General features: G+C 41.3%; 1 protein-coding gene across 1 annotated transcript; it reads right to left on the bottom strand.

Moving 5' to 3' along the window:
- Positions 1-1,938: 1,938 nt before the first annotated feature.
- On the bottom strand, positions 1,939-17,495 carry gnrhr4 (gonadotropin releasing hormone receptor 4). The gene is made up of 4 exons (XM_084364146.1): positions 17,199-17,495; positions 16,202-16,810; positions 3,626-3,830; positions 1,939-3,536 (listed from the first exon to the last, which is right to left on the bottom strand). Exons 2-4 carry the CDS (start codon positions 16,715-16,717, stop codon positions 3,073-3,075), a joined length of 1,185 nt encoding a protein of 394 aa, XP_084220272.1. The 5' UTR covers positions 16,718-16,810; positions 17,199-17,495; the 3' UTR covers positions 1,939-3,072.
- Positions 17,496-24,789: the final 7,294 nt, after the last annotated feature.

The raw sequence follows: 24,789 nt of genomic DNA, 5'->3' as shown, positions 1-24,789 counted from the left end.
CATGTCAGTTTTGAACAGGTTCAGCAACCGTGACCTGCTCACTGCTCAGAAAATAAACCGCACTAGCGACAGACTTTTAATTTGGAGGAGATCATGTTCACCCTGATGTATTCATGACAGCTCTCATAAAGCCGGCGCTCGTTATGCACGATACACTCCTCCGTGTATTCAAGTAAATAAGACAAATTAAAGTTGTATTCAGCAATCGTCAGCACAGCCGATGCGCTCAGACACGTGTTCCTGATCCAATTTGCTTTGTTGTAATTAAAGGCAAAGAGCATTCAGCAAGTCCACAGAGTATAGATACAACACACGTGGTTCACATCTGGGCTCTTGAAATGATCTTATTCAGACTGAATAACACTTCATTATCCAGGTAACAGCTGTCTTTCTGCAGGAAATGCCAGGCCACTTAGGTTAGGTTAAGCAGCTTGGCATAATTAGGTGCCACAATAGAGTCGCACTCGAGATCAACATGACTGATAAAGACGTAACATATCTTGACTGAGTGATTACAGCTTTTAACACATTATGAACAATGCCCCCCGATTGATTTAATCCTCAGTAGACTTTCATCTGACAAATTCCTAATAATGGCTTTTTACAAAAGTCACTTTTTTTGGCAGTGAATACAAGGGAGGAGATAAGCTCATGAGTTACAAGGAATGTTAAATCCGACTTAAATCCGGTTAAATCCCCAATTAAACAAAAGAGACAGTGGTTTCGGTCGCTGAACGGCTTTTCATTTCAATCTAATAGCTTCTCTAAAGTTCTTGGACAGTCAGAACAAAAAAGACTCATCACAGGATCATTGTTCGTGTGGCCTGATTCCAAACTCTGAACTAGTTTTTACTCAGTTTTGCAAATGGATGTAGTTGTTTTCACTGGTATCACGACACAGTGTACAGACATCATCCTCTGGATTGATGCAGCGTCCAGCTGTAGGTCCTGCTACGTAAAATGCAACATTTGGGGTTTTTTCTTTAAATTGAACAAGCTTCCTGTCCTGGCCACATAGATGATAGTGGGGTTAGAGACGAGGTTACTGTGAGGAACAATAGTGAAGAACACTGTTGAGTAATCTCATCTCACAAACCTATGAGGTAACCGTCACAACATAAAACTGAAAAATTAAAGCTTAAAGTAACATGAAGCTGGAATGTAGAGATATTCAAAAATATCCACGGTTTGCAGAAACAACATTTATTCTGATGATCGGGATGATTTAGTCTTTGTTTTGGACCTTTTGATCACATCACATGATCTTTATCAGCAGATCGAGTTGTCCATTTGACTTGTAGTTGCAGGTATTCACATTTTCGTTTTTTTAATGTAATTGTTATCGTTTTTTCAGTGTTTTTTTTGTATGAAGCCCCTGAAGTGTGTCTTGGCTTAAAGTTCAAGGTTTCACCGCAATATCCATTTAGTAGATGTTGCTGTTGTTTTCGAGGTCAAGAATAAACTTCCACTTCCAATTATTCCAGAAATAAAGAAAAACAAATATTTCAGATTATGTATATCTTTGTTTGTAAGTCATTAATCAATAGTGTTGTGCGGTTACAATGATTGTTGGACTTTAAATGACACTGGAAGACGTATTAAAAGACAGAGAATATAATTCAGTAATATAATCAGGACTGTCTGTGCCTCGAGATATTAGCTGCAATTCTCATTCACACATCCAACAGTTCTTACTGCGGCTATTTTCAATTAAACGTAACGGCTGAGCAGTTCATTAAGGTTTCCATTTTGGAGACGAAAAATGAATAGATATAAGATATTAGCCGCTGTACACTGAAAGGCATCATCACACCAGAACCATAAAGATTTTCTCTGATTGAGCCATTTACAGCCGATGACATGAGCTGAGTGGAAAAGCCGGTCGTTGTTTGAGCGTCACCCGGTTCACTGAAAAAAAGACAGTTTATTCCACAGAAACATACTGCAAATGTACATAATATAATATATTCCACGACACGCAGTAAAGTAACAACATCATGCAAACATACATGCAATTAATATCTTCTTTTTCAAAAAATAAAATGACTGTATTCGTCCACTGTGAACTTTACAACATCAAAGTTTCAGCTCACAGAAAAGCAACACGATCCACAACACAATAACTCCAATAACACTTATACTAACACAAAATATGGCAATACAGCAGTTCGACCTCCAAACACATTAAACACAAAATTGATCTTGGACGGATCACACAGTCAGTTACACATTAGCAACATGCTGCACAGCTACATTCAATATATAGAACCGTTGCTATAACATCAGGTTAAAAGGCCGTCATGGTCAATAATGTTCATGTCTTAACATTCATTTTTGCGATGAGAGAAAATCACAGTCTGTTATATTGCACGCACAGCAGGACAAATGACAGTTTGGAGCAGTTTCCAGTCAAATGATCAGCAGAGGACCTCAAAAACCCTCAACATGTAATGAAAATATGAAAATATAACAAAAGAAGCGTTACACAACGCAGCGTCCTAAATTAAATATCTTTTCAGTTTCATCAGTGCAGCAATTATATTCATAACTGCAGATGGTTCACATATAATTGTTATTTTTAATCACATTCACATATTTTTATTTCAGCGGTTTCTTTGACACAAGACATCAAATAATCAAACCAGTAAAACCCAATTTGAAACCCGCTGAGCGGTACCAGAACCTGTGGGTGCGACACATTTTTTCCTCAATCTATGGCAACTTTAAGCCGATTTGTCATCAGCTCAGCCTGAATTTAAACCTTCCCACGTGGCTCTTTGAGCTTCGTGTAAAATCCGATTTGCAGCAGTTTGAGAGACATTGTGTACGATCAGTCAATCATCCTGATTTTTAAATTCAATGACGCGCATCCGTCTGCGGCATCCGGGAGATCATGTGTGGCAAAAGGCTGGATGAATGAACCAGGTTATTGATTACATCAGCGGAACAAAAATGAAAAGATTCATCCGACAGTAGAGCTGTGAATTTTTGTGCACTTGCTAAAGACAGAAAAAACGAAGCTCAACACTGGTTAAGAGAAGAGAGATTCTTTTCACTGAAATTCAAGAGCCATTATAGCTTGCTCACTGGGATTACAGGCCTTGAGGCACCTTTTGTGCGGTTGTTGTCGCCATTTTCCTCTATGTTTGTGTTGTTGCCACCTGAGGCGATCCGCCTGTGAGATGACAGGCGGTTCATGTGCACAAGGCAAGTGTTTCTTTCCGTTTCGGTCCTTGTGTTAGCGCTCCGAAAGCATCTCTTCAGACCCTGGTGGAGATGAATGGTGAACAGACCATAAGTGATGGGGTCTAGACAGGCATTGAAGAGGCCAAAGATAAACAACATATGAGTGAGTGAATGAGAGACCGTCTCCTCCATTTTTTCGGGAAACAACCAATACCACAGGCCCAGCAGGTAGTAAGGAGTCCAGCAGATGATGAAGGACGTCACGATGACAATGCTCATCTTAAGAGTCCGCATCCGAGCTTTAGGGATGTTGTTGTGAGAGCGGCGGAGATGCACATCTCTCGATAGCACTGGCGGGGAAGAAAATATCGTTTTTGTCATGCACAACACATCGGGTCTCAGAAAACATATTTTTTTCTCAAGTAAACGCGAGACTTACGGTTATTCCGGGCCATGCGGCTGGATATCTCGATAAGGATTCGTGTGTAACAGAAGATCATGATGACCAAAGGCAGCAGGAAGAGGCACACAAAGGTGAACATGTTGTAGAGGGTCTCCTGCCAGTGCTGGACAAAACTGCCATGGGTGGTGCACTGGGTGAAGTTCTCCGGGACTGTGATGGTCACGTTGTGAAATATAAACATCTGCATGAAGAGAGAAGAAGAGTTTTGCTTAGCGGTAAATCTTAATCAGTCAGACAGACAGAACTAAAACATTTCCCAGCCTGTGACTTGACTGAGGTCTGCCGTCACGCATCCTGAATGTGCCATTTCCTTTAATGCATCATGGAGGAGACGAGAAGAGAGAAGGCTTCCAAAGGGGCCTCATATGTGCTATGTGAAAGATATTTACTGGACTGCCACACCAAATGGATCAGACTCTGGTTATTGATTGGCCGGCTGATTGAAGATGGCAGGCAGAAGCAGGAGAGACGTGAAGTGGTAGAACAAGGACTGTCATAGGTAGCCTGTAGAGCCAGGTTATTTTCACACAACCAAACCAGAGTTGATGATTTAACAGTGGTAAGAGTGGTTTTAGTGACAATCAAGTCAGAAGGTGAACGGTTATATTTTTCTCTTTAACAAGGACAAAAAGGAGAAAGAACACTTACTTTCCTGATTAAGAAAAAAGATGAGAGAGTAAGTGATAATGAACATAGCAGACTCGCTTCTTGCAGCTACGAGAACTACTATCAGACTATCACCTCTTGAGGTACAACGTGGAATTACAATACAGGAGGTGGTCAGCACGCTTACTTCAGTAGACATCTCTGCAACACAAGACACAGTTGTCTTTGACATCCTGTCACATTTTCTTCACATCCTGTTAATGATTTCAGCTTTTTTTTTGTTTTAAAGTTGCACTATGCAGTTTTGGAAAGAAATTCAATCTCAGAAAGGTAATATTTACAATACTATTAAAGTAATAATACAAATTGATGAATATCTTTCTATGACTGAATAAACAAGCTGTCCACAGAGGGAAGTACAAGGTCCCCAGAATGCGGTCTGAAGCTAGAGAGGTGGCTACTTACTGAAGAAGGGTCCCGCAAATTTAAGCAAGTATATTTACACATGTAGTAACCCTTAGTTAGTAACCCTTACCCAAAACTGCATCGTGCACCTTTAAACTTAAACTGTTACATATAACACATTGAATCTTTAATATTAATACAATTTGTGTGATTGTGACTTTAGATTTGGCAGCAAACCTGTAGAAACAGGAATAGTAGCTTGATTAGTGACTGAGTACTTTTCATTTTCAATCATAATTAACCCATGAAAACACACCAATTCTATTTTTTGTTTTGTTTTTATGTTCTTCTTTTCTTCTTGAGGAACATTTCTCCTCTCTGGTAGCACACTAGTTAACACCCATAAAATCCAGTCTGAGCCTGCATGGTACAGACTAACCTGCAGCCTTTCACTGACTTGTTACTTACAGCTCTTATCACTGATTGTGATTGCTGCCTCGGGTTCAATCAGTCCAAACCATAATGAACAAATGTAATTGTTTCTTTGTTGTTATTTCTGTCACACAGTCACGTTCCATGACGCCCCAACGTCATGGTAGACCTATAATAGATACAATTATAGCTGCAGGTTCTTTACCTTACAACTGTTATCCAATTATCTCGCCACGTTACAGGGCAGCAGAGGCACTGTGCACCATCAGTAATTGCAATCTCCTCAAAAATGGCTCTGGAGTGATAAGGGTGTGGTAAATAAAATGCCTCCTTCCTTGCATCTACTCTTTTCATCTCTCTCTCTCTCACAACTCCACGGGGAGAAGAAAATGGCAGGATGAGATGTGAGCGAGGGAAGAGAGGAGCCATGTTAGCCGGATAGAAAGCACTCAATGGAGAACGTGAGCCAGGTCAGAGCCTTGTGTTGCTACCAGTGCCATCAACTGAAGTATACATGTGCCTGTGGGGGAATGAGAGGAAAGTAAATCCTTCAACCAAACTCCCATCAGTTCAGTTCGACAGTAAGTTGGATTAGTATTGTGCAATGTACAGTAGATTACCTGAAATCAACCTGCATCTGTGAGACAAAAATCTCAGTACAATAACAACATATTTATCTGGTATCTTTCTATCATAGCTGAATATGTCCTTGCTTTCGTGAAATGAGACCTTTACGTCTAACACACCGGCGTGTTGCTGTGAATAAAAACATCTTCATCTTCTTCGCCAGACAAAAAAAAAAAGCCTTCGGCTGTGTGCGCCTGATAAAAAAATGATATTCATCTTGCAGGAAAGTCAAACCTCTTGAGACATCCGGGCTCCTGACATGCTGCACTCACTGTGAGTTATGAACACTTCTCATCACGTGCTGGTCAGTAATTGCAATTCCTGCGGACAAATGAAGAAAAGCCCCAACGGAAAAACCCCAGTACTGGATTTCCTCTCAAGTGCTTAATTTGATTAGTTTTTACAAAAATTACAAAACAGCAAACAATATTGCTGGTCTGCGGTGCCGATGACATCATCACCTGTGTTCCTGTGCTTCTTTACAATCTGTGACTGCAAGAAACTGACAAAAACTGTAACATTATGCCTTAAATACAAACTGTTTTACATGAGCATGTTCTTCAACTTGTATATTTCTAATTCGTTATGGTTATTACAGGCTTTGTGATCTTTTATTGAGAGACCTGTTGTCATTTCAGCTGAGGGCAGACTCGACAGCCAGGTAAATCTCAAACCTCAAGGCTGAAACACGAGCCGAATTTTGAGAGGACATAAAATAGAAACAGCAGCCGTTTTGCTCCTGGCTATTTCTTTTTGTTAAGACATTTTGGTTGGGTTTCTTTCTGGGGGCCCTCACGTATCACAGTGAAGATAAATGGACTGCACAGGCTGAGCTCTACAACAGCTGAGCCGCTGGAAGTCAGTCAGCCAGCCCAGGTAAGTCTGCTTTATGAGAAAGACACCCCGGTTTATCCTCAAACATATTGTGTATATCATTACATGTATATATCTATACATAAAACTTTAAATTACCTGTTGAGTGAGTGTTTTTTTCCCTCTTCAACCCAACTGTAGCTCACTGTCAGTCAATATATAATCATGGTTTATCTCACACTCTAGTGTTTCTAGTTCAGAGTTCAGTTGAAATCCTACAATGAACAAATTCGTCTGTGGATCCCGACAACATCCAGAACATTTCCATTTGATGGAGCTGTGTAGGCAGTCTCGGGTTTAAATATTTCATTCAGTGTTGGAACAAGCAGATACAGATTATACACAGCGTGAAACATATGATTTTTCCAACCTTAAAGCTACATTAAAAATAGATGAGTTACGTTTAAATGTGTTTGCAAAGCTGTCTGTATGTAAAAAATACAGATACTACAGTCTGGAGTTGTAAATTTACTCAAGAAAAATGGACATCAGTGTCTCTTGTGTGAAACAATTAACCCAAAGTCACAATTACGATGAAATAATGTATATTAAAAAAATCTCTCCAAATAAGTCAGGGTTAAGAACACAGTGAGGAATATGATGTAACTATTTTAAAAATGATGCTCTGTTTGTACACTGTAAAAATGAATATTCAATGTCATTTTTATTTTACAGATTCTCCCTGTATTTTTAAAATACACAAAATAGCCAGACAATTTCAGAAACAGACTGTGAATTTACATGTACAATGTAAAATAAAAAGAGAAAAGTTACGGAAGAGTTAGGTGTAGTTTTTTTAAATATATATTGTACTTTTAAAAAAGTGTCTGAATTTCTTCTCCAAAAACGACATAGTGCCCGTTTAAAGGTGATTTCATTGCTTTTATATGTGTAAATATCCTTAATTAAACATTAAAAGGGCAAAAAAAACAAGATCTTGTGTAAAATTAAAGCTAAAACCTTTTTTAACGAAAATAATTGTTATTTTCAATTCAATTTTCATTTTACAGTATTTTCTGTGTCCCCTGCTGCCAGATTATTTGCGCCTTTTGCTCTACACTGTATATGTATGTTAGCTACAGCCCAACCTTGAGTGTATTATTGCAGTCCCTAAGACCCTTCTGTTACTCTTATGGAGAGTTTCATGAGGAAACTTTACATATAAATGGGTTACAGCAGGAACACGCCTTAAGGTTTATACGCTCAGAACCTCTCATTATTCAACCTTCAAGCCACCAGGGAGGATCCCTCTGAAAACCTGAAAGAGGGTTCCCCGCTTTCCTTTTTTAATGTGTTTATGAGGCAAAATCTACAGAGCTGTAGAGCTGTTTCAAATGTTAATATCAATGAATATATTAATAAATAATATATCTTTTCTTTGTGTTTCTCTTCTGATTCAGCTGTGAACTACTGTGAAACAATCAATCATCAAACCAGCAAATCTAAAGGGTCATATTTACCTGTTTATACATAATTAATTACACTATTTAGCATCTCTTTTAATGTATTGCACATTTTTTGTATTACTTTATGTTCCCATTGTTATTGACTATCTTCTAATGTCTATAAAGAGATGTATTTACACTTACTTCACCTCAGCACAACAACAAATTAAATCTTCCTCTATAGCTAAGGACAACCTCACTTTACGAAGTGACTCATTCTCGGTACATTAAATCATCCGGAGGTTGAACACCTCCTGTAATCACGAGTCAAACGGAAGAAAAACAGCATTAGCTGCTGGCTGTAGAAATCTTTCACCAGGAAATTATCTGAACTTTCTGGCACGTACATCACAGGTAATGAGTAAAAGTAAAAACAAGGGGCTTGCAAAAGCCGGAGAGGAGTCACCGCCATGTCTTTTAGGTCAACAAGTAATAATATGAGCCGCATAGATGCCTTGCGTTTTGAAGAAAATGCAGCTTTTCATCAAAAAATGATGGAAATAAAAGAAAACAGTACAAAGAAAGCTTAAAGGCACTTAATCTTTACCTGCCACATCCTTATGTAAGCTGCTCCATGTTTAAAGAATTAACTAGATAACTTTGAAACAGTCTCATATAGACTGATGCCTCCATATGACCCACATTAGCAAACAAGACCATCAGTGAGAAGATTGGCTATTTTTATGTAGTTATTTTAGTTTTTTTATGCCTGCCACTGGGTCGGATTACAAATATCAAAACTATCTGTTAATGGTGGAGTTAAGGACGAATTGTTTCACAGTCTGAGGAAACAAGCTGCTCTGTAGTCTCCTGGTGCAGCAGATACTTCTGCATTGACAGACAGAAGCAGAACAACCAGCTTGCACTGGACACTGTGCTTCAACGGTATAGAAAGTTATTCTGGATTCACTGATATATTCTAAGAAAACCAGGCGGGTAATAACAATATTTTTCAACTAAATAGGATGATGTTAGAAATAATGTCATCCAGATTTTAGTAGTATTTCACATCTGTCTACTCCAGTGGAAGTTATACACCAAAGGGTTTACTCTGCCTATTGGGCCTCCATCCATCCATCCATCCATCCATCCATCCATTATCTGAAACCGCTTATCCAGGGTCACAGGGGGCCGGAGCCAATCCCAGCTGACACTGGGCGACGGCAGTGTACAACTCTTGATAAGTCACCAGTTCATCACAGGGCTGATATATAGGTCCATACAACCATTCATGCTCACATTCACACCTGTGGACAATTCAGAGTAACCGATTAACCTAACTTTTTTTTTTGTCTTTGGATTGTGGGAGTACCCGGGGAAAACCCACGCAGACACAGGGAGAACATGCAGACTCTGCACAGAAGGGCCGTGCCCCAGCCAGGTCTCGAACCTCTTGCTGTGGGGCTTGAGCGCTAACCACTGCGGCAGTTTCTGAGTGCAACACCACTTTCACCGTTGTCATAAAAAAAAAAAGGAAAAGGAAACGAAAAGGAAAAAAACCTGGTGTGTCCTTCATTCACTCGCTTTCAAAACCAATGCATGTGCTATCCAGACTAAAGATCTTTGATCAGCGAGGCAGTGGTACTCATACCACTTCAGTTCACAAGGGCCGCCAGAATCAATAGAAAATGAAATGGCTGCTATAACATTTAAGTGTGACGTGCTGCAGAAATCCCCTGATCTCATTCAGTTTTCCACTGCGAGTGTTGGGTTGCGATATATAACTCAAATTCACAGCTGGAAACATTTAAGCTCACATGTTTGCCGCTGCCTCACCACAGTTTGTCTTTGACATCAGGCCTCCAGCTGTCTTAACACACGTCACAGGAGGATAACTGATAAAACGCTGTTCCCGGCAGATGCAAAGCTCACAGAAGAACTGGACTGCAACTTCCTCTTCGTTTTATGACGTATCATTTTTCTACCTAGTCAGTCTAGTAAATAAGAAGTTGTTGACAAACCCTGCATTTATACACAAAACAAGCAGTATTTTAGCGTCAAAGATGTCTCAGAATACAGCATTATAAAGTTGGCGAATTTAGATTTGGTCCAATATTCAGTGTAATGCCCCAGCAGCGTCCGCTTTACACCTTTTGGTAATATAATTAAATGTCAGCTGTACAACTCTGAGATCAGTTCTGGGCTTCTTGGTATTTTACATTTGCATTAATAAGAAATTTCTTTTCATTTCCTCCTCTCCTGTGCTTAATCACACTTCTGTCTGTCTAACAAAGCTCTGAAAGTAAATTCAGAAGATCAATTAGACAGCTTTCACACCAATTAAAGAATTGAAGGGGCTGTGCTGCTGAAGCCGTAGCCAAAATGAGGCTTTTTTTTCTGCTGAGCTATATCTTGCCTTTTTTTCTGGTGCTGTGTTTTTCTGCCCGGTCGATGATTTCGCAGCTCAGAATTAGCACATCCACTACCAAACCCTCAAGGCACATTTAGGACAAAGTGTGTGTATTAGGAAAGACTGGAGAGCATCGAACTCTCACAGAGTCACAGTTGGGTGCACTGACGGGGGAGTCGTTGTAAATAATGCACGACAAACATGTTTTTTTGTATAAATTTGAATGGCCAAGATAGGTTTTATATAATAGTTATTTGCAACAGCAGACAGCAAACTTGGAACACAACATATTATGGCTGGAAGCAGTCAGACCTCAGTTCTGTGAGTTGTTGAGATAAGAGAAACTTTTAATACTCTGTCAAACACTGTTCACGACAAATTCTTTCTCGGCCCTTCCTGTAAATTCGGCATTTAATATAAATTAAGTTATGTTTTCACACCCACACCGAGTTTAGCCAGAAGCCTCTTGGATGAGAGGTGAAACGTCTTCAAGAAACTGAAACAAGTCCAGCTGCCTACGATACAGCACTCAGAATTACCTGGGTGACTGAGAACCTTCATCAACATATAAATTAAGTTCTTTCTGTCTCTGTGGAAAAAAAACCCATCGTGTCCATTTTCCCCATTGGTGTTCGTCTTTATTTGCATATAGAGCGGAGAAGTGAGACCCGACCGTCAAGCGGTCTCTAAGAGTGCATGTCAAGATGCCTATTGTGAATGGATCACCAAGGACACATTTTAAATCTGGAGCAGCAAAGATACAGAAGTTTCATAGAGAATATGAGCCTACATAACAAGGATCTGCGTGTTTGTCACTGTTAACAGAGACTCCAGTCTGCGGTATAGTTCATATCTCTACAGTGAGTCTGCATCAGCATCGCCCCCCCATGTCTATGTCGGCTGTTATTGCTGCAACTCAGCATTTTTGGCAATGATGCAAAAATGTATACAAAAAAAGATCCAGCAAAGCTTTCTTGAGATAACTGTTTGCCTGTACAGAACATTCTCAGCTGAAAGGTTTTTCTTTCGTATAGGTGCTCATCAGCCAATCACAGTGTGAGCTCAGAAGCTACTGTGGTGTAATTTTGCATGATAAATCAGCCGTAAAAGACTGAATCGACATCACTGACAGGTAATGTTTGGAAAAATAGGTCACAGATTCCATATGTGTACACTTGCTTGCAGTCACCATCTCTGCTGCCTCCAGTAAGACGAGGCTTCAGAAGCACAGTAATAGGAGCCACTGAGATTTGGCTGTGCATTTCTTGGTGGATCTTTGCAAAAAGGGAAACCTTCAAATATGTCACCCTGTCCGTCACCTCTCCCAGCTCACACTCGGAGTTGATAAACCCAGACTGTGTCGGACGAAGGTCAATGAAGTCTAAATCAAGTGACATCACATGTAATGTAACCAGTGTCATAATATCTGAAACATAACTTGTTACCGTGACCCTGGGAATAATGAAACACGTGCCGAACACTTTGCACAAGTGATGCCTGCAATATATACTTATTTGGAAAATTGAGATAGAAGGTTTTTCCAGTAAAGAGTGGTATTTGTCAGTATGATCAGACCTGTGGATGTTGACAGATTCAGACCACTCAAGTCTCCAAAGATGCCTCAGTTGTACACTCAATTTCACTAAAAGGGTGCATGAATGGACTGACTATCAATACGAATAAGTATATAGTCTGTATATATATATATATACACACATATACATATATCTGTATATACTGTATATATAATTAATGTAAATCAATCTTGGTTTTGTGTTTGTGTTGTTATTTGTTGTGTTCTGTCCGAGTGTTTGGACAGATGCTTTGGCAAAATTGTTGTTAAACTTTCATGCCGATAAAGCCCCCTTTGAATTTGTATGTTTCAAGTTCAAGTTTCTCCTTATTTCTTATTCGGAAATGTGATGCCCAATTGATTTTACTTGAGTAGCCTGTGATTCAAACGATCTATATTGGCTGATCTTTGTCATTTGTCCTGACACTCAGTGGGACTTTTTTTTTTTCCTTTCACGTCAATGCTTTGTGAGTCATCTCTCTCCATTTCTTTACAAAAAGGGCTCTGCATGAGATTCCCTCAGGTTTTCATTTTGACAATTGCACACTACACTGCTGGCAAACACCAGCTGAAATAATCTCCATCACACACCTGTGGGTGATAAAAATCCCTGCTGGGTCACACAAACATGAAGAACCAACAAATCACTGATGAAAAGTAAATCTGTTGTAATGATGTTACAATTCTTGTGGTTGGGTGATGCTGAGGCATAAAACCCACTTAGTTAAGTTTGGCCAGATGTTTGTCATCATGGAAACAACTGTCTCTCGCGTTCAAGGTCTCATTTCACTGAGGCCTCTCCGTACTACCCGATGTTGAGAGGCTGTCCGAGTAGCATGTGCACGAGCTGAGACGCACACACACAATTGGCAATCCAATCAACAATGTGAACAGCGTAAAATATGCTGTAATGCTAACTAAACAAAACATTTTTTGGTTTTACTGCAGTTCTGCCTGCGGTTTGTCCCAGTGGTGTTGCCGTACCTAGCTGTCGAAGATGGTGAACATGCTCGCTCGTGATCGGGTATTGACACTCCTCCTTCTGCTGACTTTGTCGCTCAATAACGTCAACTGACTTCCTCCTTTGCTCCCAACAGACATGAGTCTTTGTTCCTACAGCCCCAAGAGGCCTTTGACACTTTTTCATAGGTTGGGTTGTTTTGAGAGCACCAGTTACAACCACAAAGACCTGTTGTGGATAGATGTACAGGTATGTCAAAAATGAGTTGAATTTAGATATGTTTTCTGTGCAATGATATGTTTATGCCTGTTTGTTTTTGTGGTTATGTGCCATACATTTCCCTAATGTAGGGACATCAACATCTGACAGAGAGCCAGCTTGGAATCAGGGGACTGACCGGTGGCAGGATGAGGGTGGGATAAAATCAGGATAGGAGGCGAAGCTAACATTAGTCCTGCAGCTGGAGACGCCTCGGTTCGTGGTTCGTGGTTGTAAGTGAACCACAGAATCAGCCCCCAGATGATCTTTGGATTGAAAGACCTGATCAAGTAGTGAAGTGAAAAGCAGTGAAAGCAGATGTGGCATCCTGTTTTCCTGGCAGGATGTTTAACACCAAAACATGCTCCTGATTCACAAACACTTAACATCAAAGGAGCATTTAACTCGAGTGTTGAGGTGTAAGGAGCATGGGAGGCGCATCAATATGTGGCAAGGTCATTTTCACACTCCTTAATGCTGACCAGCTGAGTGGAAACTTGTCCTACGAGTCTGCTTATATTGATTGGGATTTCTGGCAAGGAGTCAGCTGCCTTTCAGCAGCAGCGATGTTCATTTTAAGAATATATGTGTCTCGCTTTTAAATGTTGAAGCTACACGATCAAAACAGACCATATGTTGTTGTACGCATCGAGTGACAACGAGTGATTGAGGGATTTTTTTTTTGTTGAGGTTGTGTGATTTGCGAGTTAAAGGATTAAAGGAAATTCAACCAACAACAGAGATCAGCTTTGCAAAATGTACTAATTATAATTATTGCATTTGTAGGATTATTTTGCCCTCCGTATGATGTATGATTAATAGCACCCAAAAAGCCATAATGTAGGAAAATCTGACCACTAACATCAGGAGTTGGTTTTGGTCTTCACTGTCTCATTGCAATTAATATCCTGACATCTTACCTGACCCCCTTCCAGGACTAATTTATGAGAGATTTAGTAATCAGCACTTGACTTCTTCCACCTACAGTGTGGAGGAGGTTGAGGAAATAAAAAGAAGATCTAACACCTGATTAGGTACTTGATAAGCATTAATAATATTTGCATACCTCCTGAAAGCCTGTGGGTCAGTTATCCCCGCTGGACAGCAGGCTGATCAGACATGGAATTTGATTAATGCCAGCAGCAAACCTCATTTGTGTTCAGGAGTTCAAACTGATTGAAGGACTGTTATGAATTTCACATGTTGTGCTTATATGTGCTGGAGTGAGTCATAGCCATATTTCTGTTCAGTGTTGTGAAGCTTTGAATGTTAAAACCAAAATGTAATCAGTTTTTTGTAGGTGTTTTGTTGTACAAAGTGAATAAATAGCAGTGTGTGTATGAGTGTACTTATATGTGTGTTTTATTTTGGGTTACTACTCAAATATGTTTACATGCTTCAATCAGTTTTCTGCTGCAGCACTTAATTCCCCCTCTGTCTGTTTTAGCTCCTGTGTCTTTAAGGCCCCTCCTCCCGATTACACAGTGTCCTCTGATTGGTCAGCGCACACACGCCTGAGCCAGCACCACTAACAACAACGGGCTGCCACTAACGACTAGTCGACTAGTCGTTATAGTAGTCGATGACTACTATAACGACTAACGACTAGTCGACTACTAAATTAGTCATTGACTAATTTAGTAGTCGACTATTTGTCGACTAGTCGACTAGTCGTTGCACCCCTATATTTCATTAAAGGTTTAATGAACTATCATCTTAATTGTCTTCATTTTTAGTAAGTAACACTTCAAGCTGAAAGCTAATGATTGTTATATAAGAGCAGCTGCATGCTGGTGCGATAAACTGTATGTTATACATTCAATTTACGTATGATCCGATTAGTCGACTAATCGAAAAAAATAGTCGGTGATTAGTCGACTATCAAAATAAGCATTTGTGGCAGCCCTACAACAGAGCAGTTGTATTACGTCAATTGATGTCACAAAGTCATAGATTTATAGTGAAACGACAATTTTGAGCCGGATGAATCTCAGAATATGTCCGTGCCATCAGGGAAGAAAAAATCCATTGATGGAAAAGCCTGCTCATTCAGTATATTCAGCACATAATGTTCCTGAGCCTGGACCTGACCAACTGAAGCCACCTCAGATCATAACACGGCCCCCACAGGCTTGTACGGTAGGCACCAGGCATGATGGGTGATCACTACATCCTCCTCTCTTCTTACACTGATGCGCCCGTCACTCTGGATCAGGGCAACATTGCTCCAGAGTCCAATCTTCATGCTCTTAACCCAATTTTAGTAGTTTCAGCAACCTCCTTTTCTTTGCTTGATGCAGGCTGATAATTTGTCCCTCCTGAAACAGAGTAACATCTTTTCCACGACCACAGGATACGTCTTCTGACGTGGTTGTTTAAGAAATAAGAAACTACTCACTGCATCAGTTAGGGTTAAATAACTTGTTGCCAGCTGAAACATATTAATCACTGCAGTAATTATCCAATGGAAGGCTCTTACTTATTTGCTTAGTATAACACACTGAAGGAAAGGAGAAAACTGGAAAAGCACAACAGGTCTCCCATAAAAGCTTGCAGCCAATTATTTAACAATAAAACTTAAATCAACTGAGTTCAGCAGACACTCTGAACATGACTGGTGCTTCTGTGCAGGTATTTTACTGTACAAAGTGGATAAAAAGCAATGTGGTTGTTATTTTTTTCAAAAAGCACTGCAAAGATTGTAAAATTGTGGAAGAATGCAGCTGACTCACTGGGCTCAGTGATCCATCTGCATTTTTCCAGTTACAAAAGATCTTATTGCCTTGATTGAGTGTTGCTTCATCATGTCTCCCTCTGCAGACCCTAATTAACCTGCAGCTCCCTTTTCAGCAAAACACAGCAAGCTGGATTCAGGTGAAGAAATCACACTTGCAGCTGTAGCAGGAGTTAATTCTCCTGCAAACAAGGGGCCAGCACACAGTGGTGTGAGAGCTGTGCAGCCAGCAGGGTAGCGTGGGACTTAATTGACATAAAGCCCCCAGATCAAACTGTGTTCTCCTACCTGAGGGAGGGAGAGGATCACACTCATCGTCCAGGCCACAGTCAGCATGATTTTGCTTTTCCTCTTGGCCTCGCTGATGCCCAGAGGGTTGAGGATGGCTGACTGCCTGTCCAGGCTAATGACCACAGTCACAAACGCGCAGGAGTACATCGCCACCAGCTTCATGAACATCAGCAGCCTGCAGGCGACGTCCCCCGCCTGCCACTGCACCGTGATGTTCCACACCGCGTCCACGGGCATCACGATGAAAGTCACCAGCAGGTCCGCCACCGTCAGGTTCATTATCAGGATCCGGACGTGTGACTTGCGCTTGCCGCCGTTGCTCGAAGCCCAGAGCACGACCAAGTTGCACACAGCCGACACCGCGCACAGAGTGAAGGTAATGATGACTCTGACTTTGGCCGCGGTGGAGAAAGTGGGCAGCTGGAGCGCGTCTCCATCAGCGCTCTTGTTGCACACTGATGCGGGTCCCTGGCAGCTGCCATTCAACGCCTGATCCGTCAGCTGGTGGAACATAATGATCACCGGACCGACGGGAGACACAGATAATGATCCCGGCTGCTCTCAGACTGTTTGTGTCTTCTCCATCTGGAACTTCAACTGTGGGAACTGAGAGAAGAAACACGTCTTAATGTTTTCTACATGCCATGCTGCGCGTCAGTGGCACCTGTATCCAGACTCTTGGCACATGCGGCTCTAATTATAGCGCACAGACAAAATGCCCTGACGCCAGGTTATTCAGCTTTTATCTGACACTCAGAGGCATGCAAAGTGATCACAGATGTCAACGACCATGGCACTTACCCTAAATGACTGAACACAAAGAAGTAAAATCAGAAATGACACAGTTAAACAGCACAGAAGAGGAAAAAGGTGCCGGTAATTTGCTGAACTTCTACCTGCTCCTCTTTAATTATCTCGCTGGAGCTCACCTTCTCATTGCACCACAAGAATCCAGAATTGAACCAGTTTTCCGACGCAGATATAAAAAGCTTACCTGTAATTAGGAGGTTAATGAGGATCTCATGTCTCTGAGCGTCTCCACTGCAGTGTGTGCAGCTGTTGCTTCAGTCCGCTTCATTCCTCCGCCCTGACGCGCACAATGACAGGCGACACCATCAGCCGGACGGGTTTGGTCGGTCTATTAACCCCAGGAGGGGCTGCTCCTCCCCTGAACACCAGAGTGGAAATATCATTTTGCCTTTTTAAATAAAACGATTTTTAATATTTCTTGTTCAAACGCTTGTGGATGAATTATTCTGCTGGGAATTTGAAGGATAGGCTGAACATTTATCTGGTTTTCTTCTCAAGTGTCCTGACGTGACCTCAGCTAAAAGTTTAGAGGAGCTGCTCAACACAAAAATGTCAGATTTCTTCACTTCTTAAAATATCCCAAACCCCCAATAAATAAATAATAATAAAAATTAGACACTGCGTCCTTGTGAGATGGTGTTGACTGCTCTCTGTACATCCTTCAACCCAGGAACTGAATCCTGTTAATCCATATGTCTTGTTTCCCCCTGTATGGATCATGGATCATTGTGATGACGCACTGAGGTTATTTCCCCTGCGGTAGATGGTGTGACGATGCCAGTCCAGCGGCGCAATGCAACCTGTGGTACCCAGTATGAGCGCATCTTGCGGTGAAATTCGGTCAAACACACACGTAACACATTCCTCTTTATTGATGTTTTTGATCGTCTTCCAATTCAGAGACGAGACGTGGAAAAAATAACTTTCTTCTACTGATGACTGTCTTTACAGACACCTGAACGCAGCAGGTATCTGCTCCATCTGCAGGCACTAACTGGAGTGATGTTGTGCATGCTGTCAAGCCATAAATGTGCGCGGCAGATGCTGGAATAATATTTCGCGAACTCAGACTGCTCATTATCACCACAGGTAGCTCGGTATTTGTGCCCACCAAACTTGACATACTGTGATTATTTTACTGCGCATGCTGCAGAGTGGCAAGTTAAAAAGAAAAGTTCACGCAGCTCCACGCACTTTTGTGAGTCACTAAAAACCTCTCTCTCTCTCTCTCTCTCTCTCTCTCTCTCTCTCTCTCTCTCTCTCTCTGCTAATGGCACAGGAGCGTCCGTTCCTGCTCAGCTCTCATCCTGCGTCTTTGTCCAAAACACTTTGAAATACCATGATCAGTGGCTACTTTTCTATTCTCGTTTGGCCAAAGTGTCGCCTGCGGAGGGAATAATTTGAATTGGACAATTTGAATGTTCGGGTTCCGTTTTACAGCATGTTCCCAGAAACAAAATAAAATTCAGTTCCAATTCCTTTGTGGATCATCAGCAGGATCGCGTTTTTAAATATGAAGATCTACTCTTTTATTTATCAGGTGGTATTGAACTACAGATGGTCATCTCATGGATCATTAGCCATGTTTCCATAAAATGTAAAGGGAATTTGAAGCGATCGTTTGAAAGTTTGCACACAAAAAAATCTGGCGCGTTTCCACAAGCTGTTTTGAGCAGATGAACTGGGCTACCCAAAGCGCAATTTCGCCAGAGGATGACGCGCGTAATCGAATTTTGCCATTTCCATAAAATTTCTATTCCCATATTCTTCAAAATGCTTTTTGTAAACACTGTGATGACAAATGCAATTGCGCACAATTACGCACGGAAATCAAAAATGAATTAAACTATAGAATAATCTTGAACTGCTGTATGAAAGTCCAAAACAACAATGTTGTTACAAGGAAAACTTCCTGCTGGACTTAATCCGTCAGTGCGTCACGATGGCCATGACTGTGATAGCCTCTAATGCACTCACCAATAATGTATGATAATGTATTCTTTCTTATTCCCAGAAATATTAATACAATTAATTAACAAGAATGTGTTTTTTCCTGGAGCAACCTCAAGTAGCCTTGTGATTTCCTGTTTATTCTCTTTAACTGAACCGTTACTGGCAGAAAACACTGCAGCGATAAGAGATACTTTCATTTGTGGCTTAGGCAGACTTTGATTTTACATATTTTTTTCTCTGTTGTGTAGCCCTCCATCTGGAGAGAGGGGAATAAAAAGCAATTTCCATCATAAAGAACATCCGATTATGAGTAAACTCAAGGTGCTTTACATTAAAGATATAGAGCACAGACAGACATTTGGTACACACACACACAAACAAATGAAAGAATCTGAGAAAATAGGGAAACGTTTTCTGTTTGCTTTTGAAGTTTGACATGGCGATGATAGAGATCAGGTCGTCTTCTCAGATCAGTTTGTTCAGGAGAACAGGATGTATTTCGGGAAGGTAGAAATAGGAAAGGAAGACGGAAAATGTGAATTACCACAGATGTCTGTCACTCTCATGCAGCAGAACAACATGAGCTTTCTCCACTGACACCTGTAGAAGAAATCAATTACTGAATAACTCCCACGACAGCAGTCTGATACACTATTACAAGGATGGAGGATATGGCTGCAATCATTCTGATGATATTAATACAGATAGTTACTAATTACAGTAAATATATATCATAATATGAAAAATGCACTCTGAATGGTTCACGCTCACTGCTCTCATGGTGCTGTGTTCAGTAGCTCCACAAAATCCACTGTACACTACCTGCTCAACACTGAAGACAGAGCTAAAAGAGAGCGAGTATTGGACAGACACACAACTCTAAATGAATGATAACGGTATTCTGTGTCTGTTGAATGTGTAAATAAGCAGCTACTTTGTGTCAATGTTGTCCCCAAGTGGGCCAAAAAAATCAGTTATTGCATGGGGGTCCATGGGGGCCCACAGCTAAGGTTGCCCTCGGGCCTCCCAGAGGGTTAACCGGGACACTGTTGGATGCTAACAATGACAGCTCACCATCACAATATGATTCTGCTGAAAGTCGATTCAAGTCATTTATAGCATCAAAATATCTCCTGACTCTTACGTGGTTGCACACCTATAGGAGACGAGGTTATGGCCCTTATACAATGTTGTTTTAGGTTTGACATCCTCTCACAAATGAAAAGAACCCCTTTCAGAATAAAGGTCAAGGGCTGTTCATCCACTGACACATGAAGGAAGTAGGTCATGTGTAAAGAGCCAGCAGAGCTCCCACAGCCACGTGCCGCCGAGTGTCAAATTGTGTCATATGGTGCATACGCTACAAATACCACACGTTAGCAACCCAGATGCAGGATGACATTCCTGCGAACAGACGAGCTACAGTGTTGATTTAAATGATGACACATTGTGGAGAGAAATGTATCATCCTAATAACCGAATATCATAATTGTCACGTTGAAATTGTTCCAGTTAGTCTTTTGTATCTGGAGGTTATGAGACGGCGCAGTCGCCTTTAGAAACAGAGTCAACACGAGGGCAGATCATTTGTTTTATTGATCTCACAGCTGCTGTTGAGAGCCGAGGAATGTCGAGCTGTCCTTGATGACTGTATTGTACACGAGTTCTCGAGAAAAATTCATGAAATTGCCTACGTTAAAGCGGCCAAAATGGATGCTGTTAGTCGTCTCCCTGGAGTAAGTCAAATCTGTTGCTGAACCTCTTTCTGAAAGCAAGACATTCGTCTCGGATAGCCTCTTCTTGCATTCAAACAGAGGGGGAGGGACGGGACAGAGACTGGCTGATGGGAGGAGGGAAGAGAAATGATCCACAATTTCATGCATATTCCATTTTTTACTCTCAATCATCCACTTCTTCTTTTCACAAATCAGGGAAGTAAGACCGAGTTCATCTGAAGCAGAGAGTGATCCTAGCCACAGGGCTGTGGCATACATTATCGGCTCTATTTCAACACTGCACCTCGTGTAGTGAGTTGATGCACTTAGGGGTTTGCTTCAGGACACTTATCTCTGTTGATCCATTCAGTGGCTGTATAGGCCACATCAAGCTGGATACGGTTTAAGTAGTTTTTATACATGTCATTTTTATGAATAATTCACTGCATCCCTCTGCCATCCACACAGGGTTACACATGATGGATAAAATAACAATTATTCCGCTTGTGGTATCTAGTGGTGTGGTTGTAGACTGCAACCAAGGAAATGCAGAACGGGCGACCGCAGTCCACATCTGCGTGGTGGCATTTGAAAGCGTAACACCACCTTCTCTTTTTAAGGAGAGCTGGGTACCTTTCCAGCCGTGTTTGTGGAGACCAATGGAGGTATTTCCAGGCAGACTGTGATGTTTTTCTAACCATTACCAAGTGTTTTCTTTGTCTATATTACATAATTTAGTCCAATTTAAGGGTTCTTGGATACATAGGAGTTTGATGATTTTGAGTGACATGCAGGCTCTGCATGCACAACGAACCACCAATCACAACTTTGGTTGTTTGATTAAATTCACTCCCCTACAAAATCTCCCCAATCATTTAAAATGATGAATGATGAAAGCTGTTCAAGTTGTCTGAAAGAAACTATATTTTTCTGTATTGCAATGTACAGTATATCACCGAAAACTCAAGTATCGCTTGTTTTGTCCAATATCATGCAGACAGAGTAGAACATAGCTATGTGATCACCAGCATCTAGTCCAAATAATACCCAGTGAACAGGAACTACCTCTCCTTTAAGGCCCCACTGACAGAGAGTTGACACTGATGATGACGCACTGCAACCACAGTCGTGTCGAGTTTTCAGTTCTCAGAATGGCTACGACGCTGTACGTGATGTGTGAGGGAGGACTGTGAGGACCTGTGGCAGCACCACAGTCACAATACAGAATATGATGAGGCGAGAAGGAGGAGAGGAGAGGTGCTGTGAGGGCGAAACAGACTTCAAATACAGAGTGTTCATGACATTTATTACTGTCGCTGATCGCGTGAAAGTGATTAACGTCTGTCGAGGCTTCACTTTGTGTGTTTATGTTCAAACAACTGCAGTTTCTTTTCCAAACTTTTGTACTATTTTTCGACCTTCATTTTTGTGCCACCTTTGAATATTTATCAAGGCTGTCTCATTTGTTTACCTGTTCTCAGAATTAATCTCCTGCTCGCCAGCTTGTGTTATTGTGTTTGTATCCTCCATTGACACCGGAGAGACTTTTGATGGAGCAAGAATTACTCCGTCGAGTGACTCATTTGCGAGGGTCAGCTCAGGGCTGACGACGTCCGGGGTTTGACTGTCAGCTCCAGCCCTCGACGTGACATCAACAAGCTTCCTGTGTTTTCATGGGGGCACCTGCAGCGCACATCTGTCCTCCCAACGCCCCAAAAACATGCAGCCAATGAACAAAATATTGGCAGCACTAAAAGTGCATCAACAACAAATGTGGGGAGAAGTAGTATAATTCAGAACAGCGTCTAAGTGTCTTCGAATGCTGTCAACAAGTCCGACATTCCTTACCTGCAAGCACTCGCCTGTGAAGCGGGAGACTGGACCACCTCTAGTGAATTTGTTTACCAGTGTGGAGACATCGCCTTCCTGCAATATGTGGCTATTATGGAAACATGTAGTTTGCACCACTGGGAGTAATGGCTCCTGTGAAATGTATTCATTCAGTGCTACACAACAAGGCTGAATAACCAGATGACTCCCGTAAGACGGCTGCCCGCACCATTATGGATCCACAGTCATTTCACAGATGGCAACAAACAGTGTGGGCTGAATGTGTCTGTGTAAATGTAAACAAGTGTTGGAAACGGCTCGAACACAGCTTGTACATATATACATTCAAACATACACCCATATGTTTGAATGTACACTGTATGTAACCCTGACTCATAGCTCATGGGTCTGGTTTTCAGCCGAGCCTTTCACCGCTTTAAACTAGAAAGGCGAGCTCAGAGGAAATTGAAACAGAGAAATCTTTAATGCAGAACAACCAAACCTTTCGCACAAAATGTCATGTTCATGTACTGAAGGAACTCATCTAATTATCTACTAGTAATAAGACGCTCGCTGAGAGAAGAGAAAAAGGGTATCCAGGGTCTTTATGCTTCAGATCGCAGCTGCTGTTTTTCTGTGCTTATAAGTCTCTCCACAGAATTCGCCTATTTTCAGTTTTGAGAGAAATTATTTAGCAGTTTTGTGATAGATGTAAATCTAATTAGTGATTACTGAGTGGGTACATGCTGTACATTTTTGGTCCCAGGCTGGGGCAAGGCCTTCGAACGTCTCCCCCCACTCGCTTGCATGGGTTTCCTCTGGGTGCTCCAGCATGTATATTGGGTTACTTCTCTGGCCAGTGCCCTTGACCAAGGGATTGGCTAACATCTGGAGCTGGTCCCTGTGCACTGCATGTTGGCTGCCCTCTGCTCCTCTGAGATGGGTTAAATGTGGAGAACCAGTTTTACTATGTTGCATATTGTATGATTGTATGTGATAAAATACAGATCCTTCTTCTTCTTTGTATATACTGTAGGTATTACTCTGATGTGAAGTTTGCCTGTAAGTCAGAGAATGTGTTTTGTTAGTGACCTTTAATACAGTTTTAACGAGAGGCTTCAGAGAGGGAAAGTTATGGGATAAAGAAAACTGTCATGGTTTGTTTTTTTTGGTTTGTTTTCCTGTTGTATTTTGTAGCTATATCCTCTTGTGTCTCGGTGTCACCTCCTACTTCCTGCTCACCTGTGTTTCCAGAGCTCCTCCCCAGTCTGATCTCACACACCTGGCTCACATCAGCCTTGTTAGCACTGCCTTTCCACATTATTCCCCACCTGCACCTCATCCCCTCGTTTAGTTTAATTTAAGCCCGTGTTGTTCCCTCACTCTCTGTTGCTTTGTTTGTTTTTATCCTTGCATCCGATCCTCTTTTAGTCAATGTGTCTCCAGCGCGCTCCCTGTGTTCTTGATTAGCTCCTCTTGGTTTTCTGTGTTGTCCTCAGTTTTATATTTCTCTTTAATGTTTTCCTTGGACCGGCCTTTGCCTGGCTTTTGTTGTTTGCTTTTTGGATGGATTTCATACTTGTGGATCGGCTCATTAAAGCTTGCTTTTTGTTATTCTACCTGCCGGCCTGTGTGTCTTGCGTTTGGAGTGTGTTTGTTTTTTGTTTTTTTTTTTGCTTTCCCTTGAATTCTCTTTTAGGAAGATATACAGAAAACCAGAAGCAGTGATGATTAAACAACACAAAGCCGAGGAAACGAGTCAAAGGGCACATCCGCTCGGTTCTATCTTTAATTAGCAATATGAAGAATTCTTAAAAGCTCTGATTACTGAACGTCTTTTGAATAGACACAGTGGTCAATGCGTTTCATCCTTTTTTCATAAAGATGTGTTGAACGTGTTGCATTTGCCATCCTGTCATGCCAAAGAGTGCATTTGTGACTCACAAGAATCAGTTTATACATCCACTGTACAGAGACGAATGTTCAACACTCTGTCTAATTTGTCCCCATCAGATAGAAATCTCTCCATGTGTAATGCTGCGCTGTGTTGTGCCTATTGCTTGTACATGTGAGAAATTGCATGTATTATGGAAACCTCATTTGTTCCAATGGATAAAAGCCATTTCACCTGAAACGCCTCAGAATCAACCTCGAACCCACCTGCTTGAAAGCCCACTAAAAGGATATGCTCTCTTCAAATTATAATGGAAGGATGCTCCACTGCAGCGCTGTATAATGGTAAGAGTGCTCATTAAACCATGTCACAGCACATTAGTG

The sequence above is a fragment of the Pagrus pagrus genome, assembly GCF_965226575.1.
Source record: "Pagrus pagrus genome assembly, chromosome: 10".
NCBI lineage: Eukaryota > Metazoa > Chordata > Actinopteri > Spariformes > Sparidae > Pagrus > Pagrus pagrus.
The sequence above is the reverse complement of the archived record's forward strand: the minus strand, read 5'-3'. Positions and strand labels throughout refer to the sequence as shown.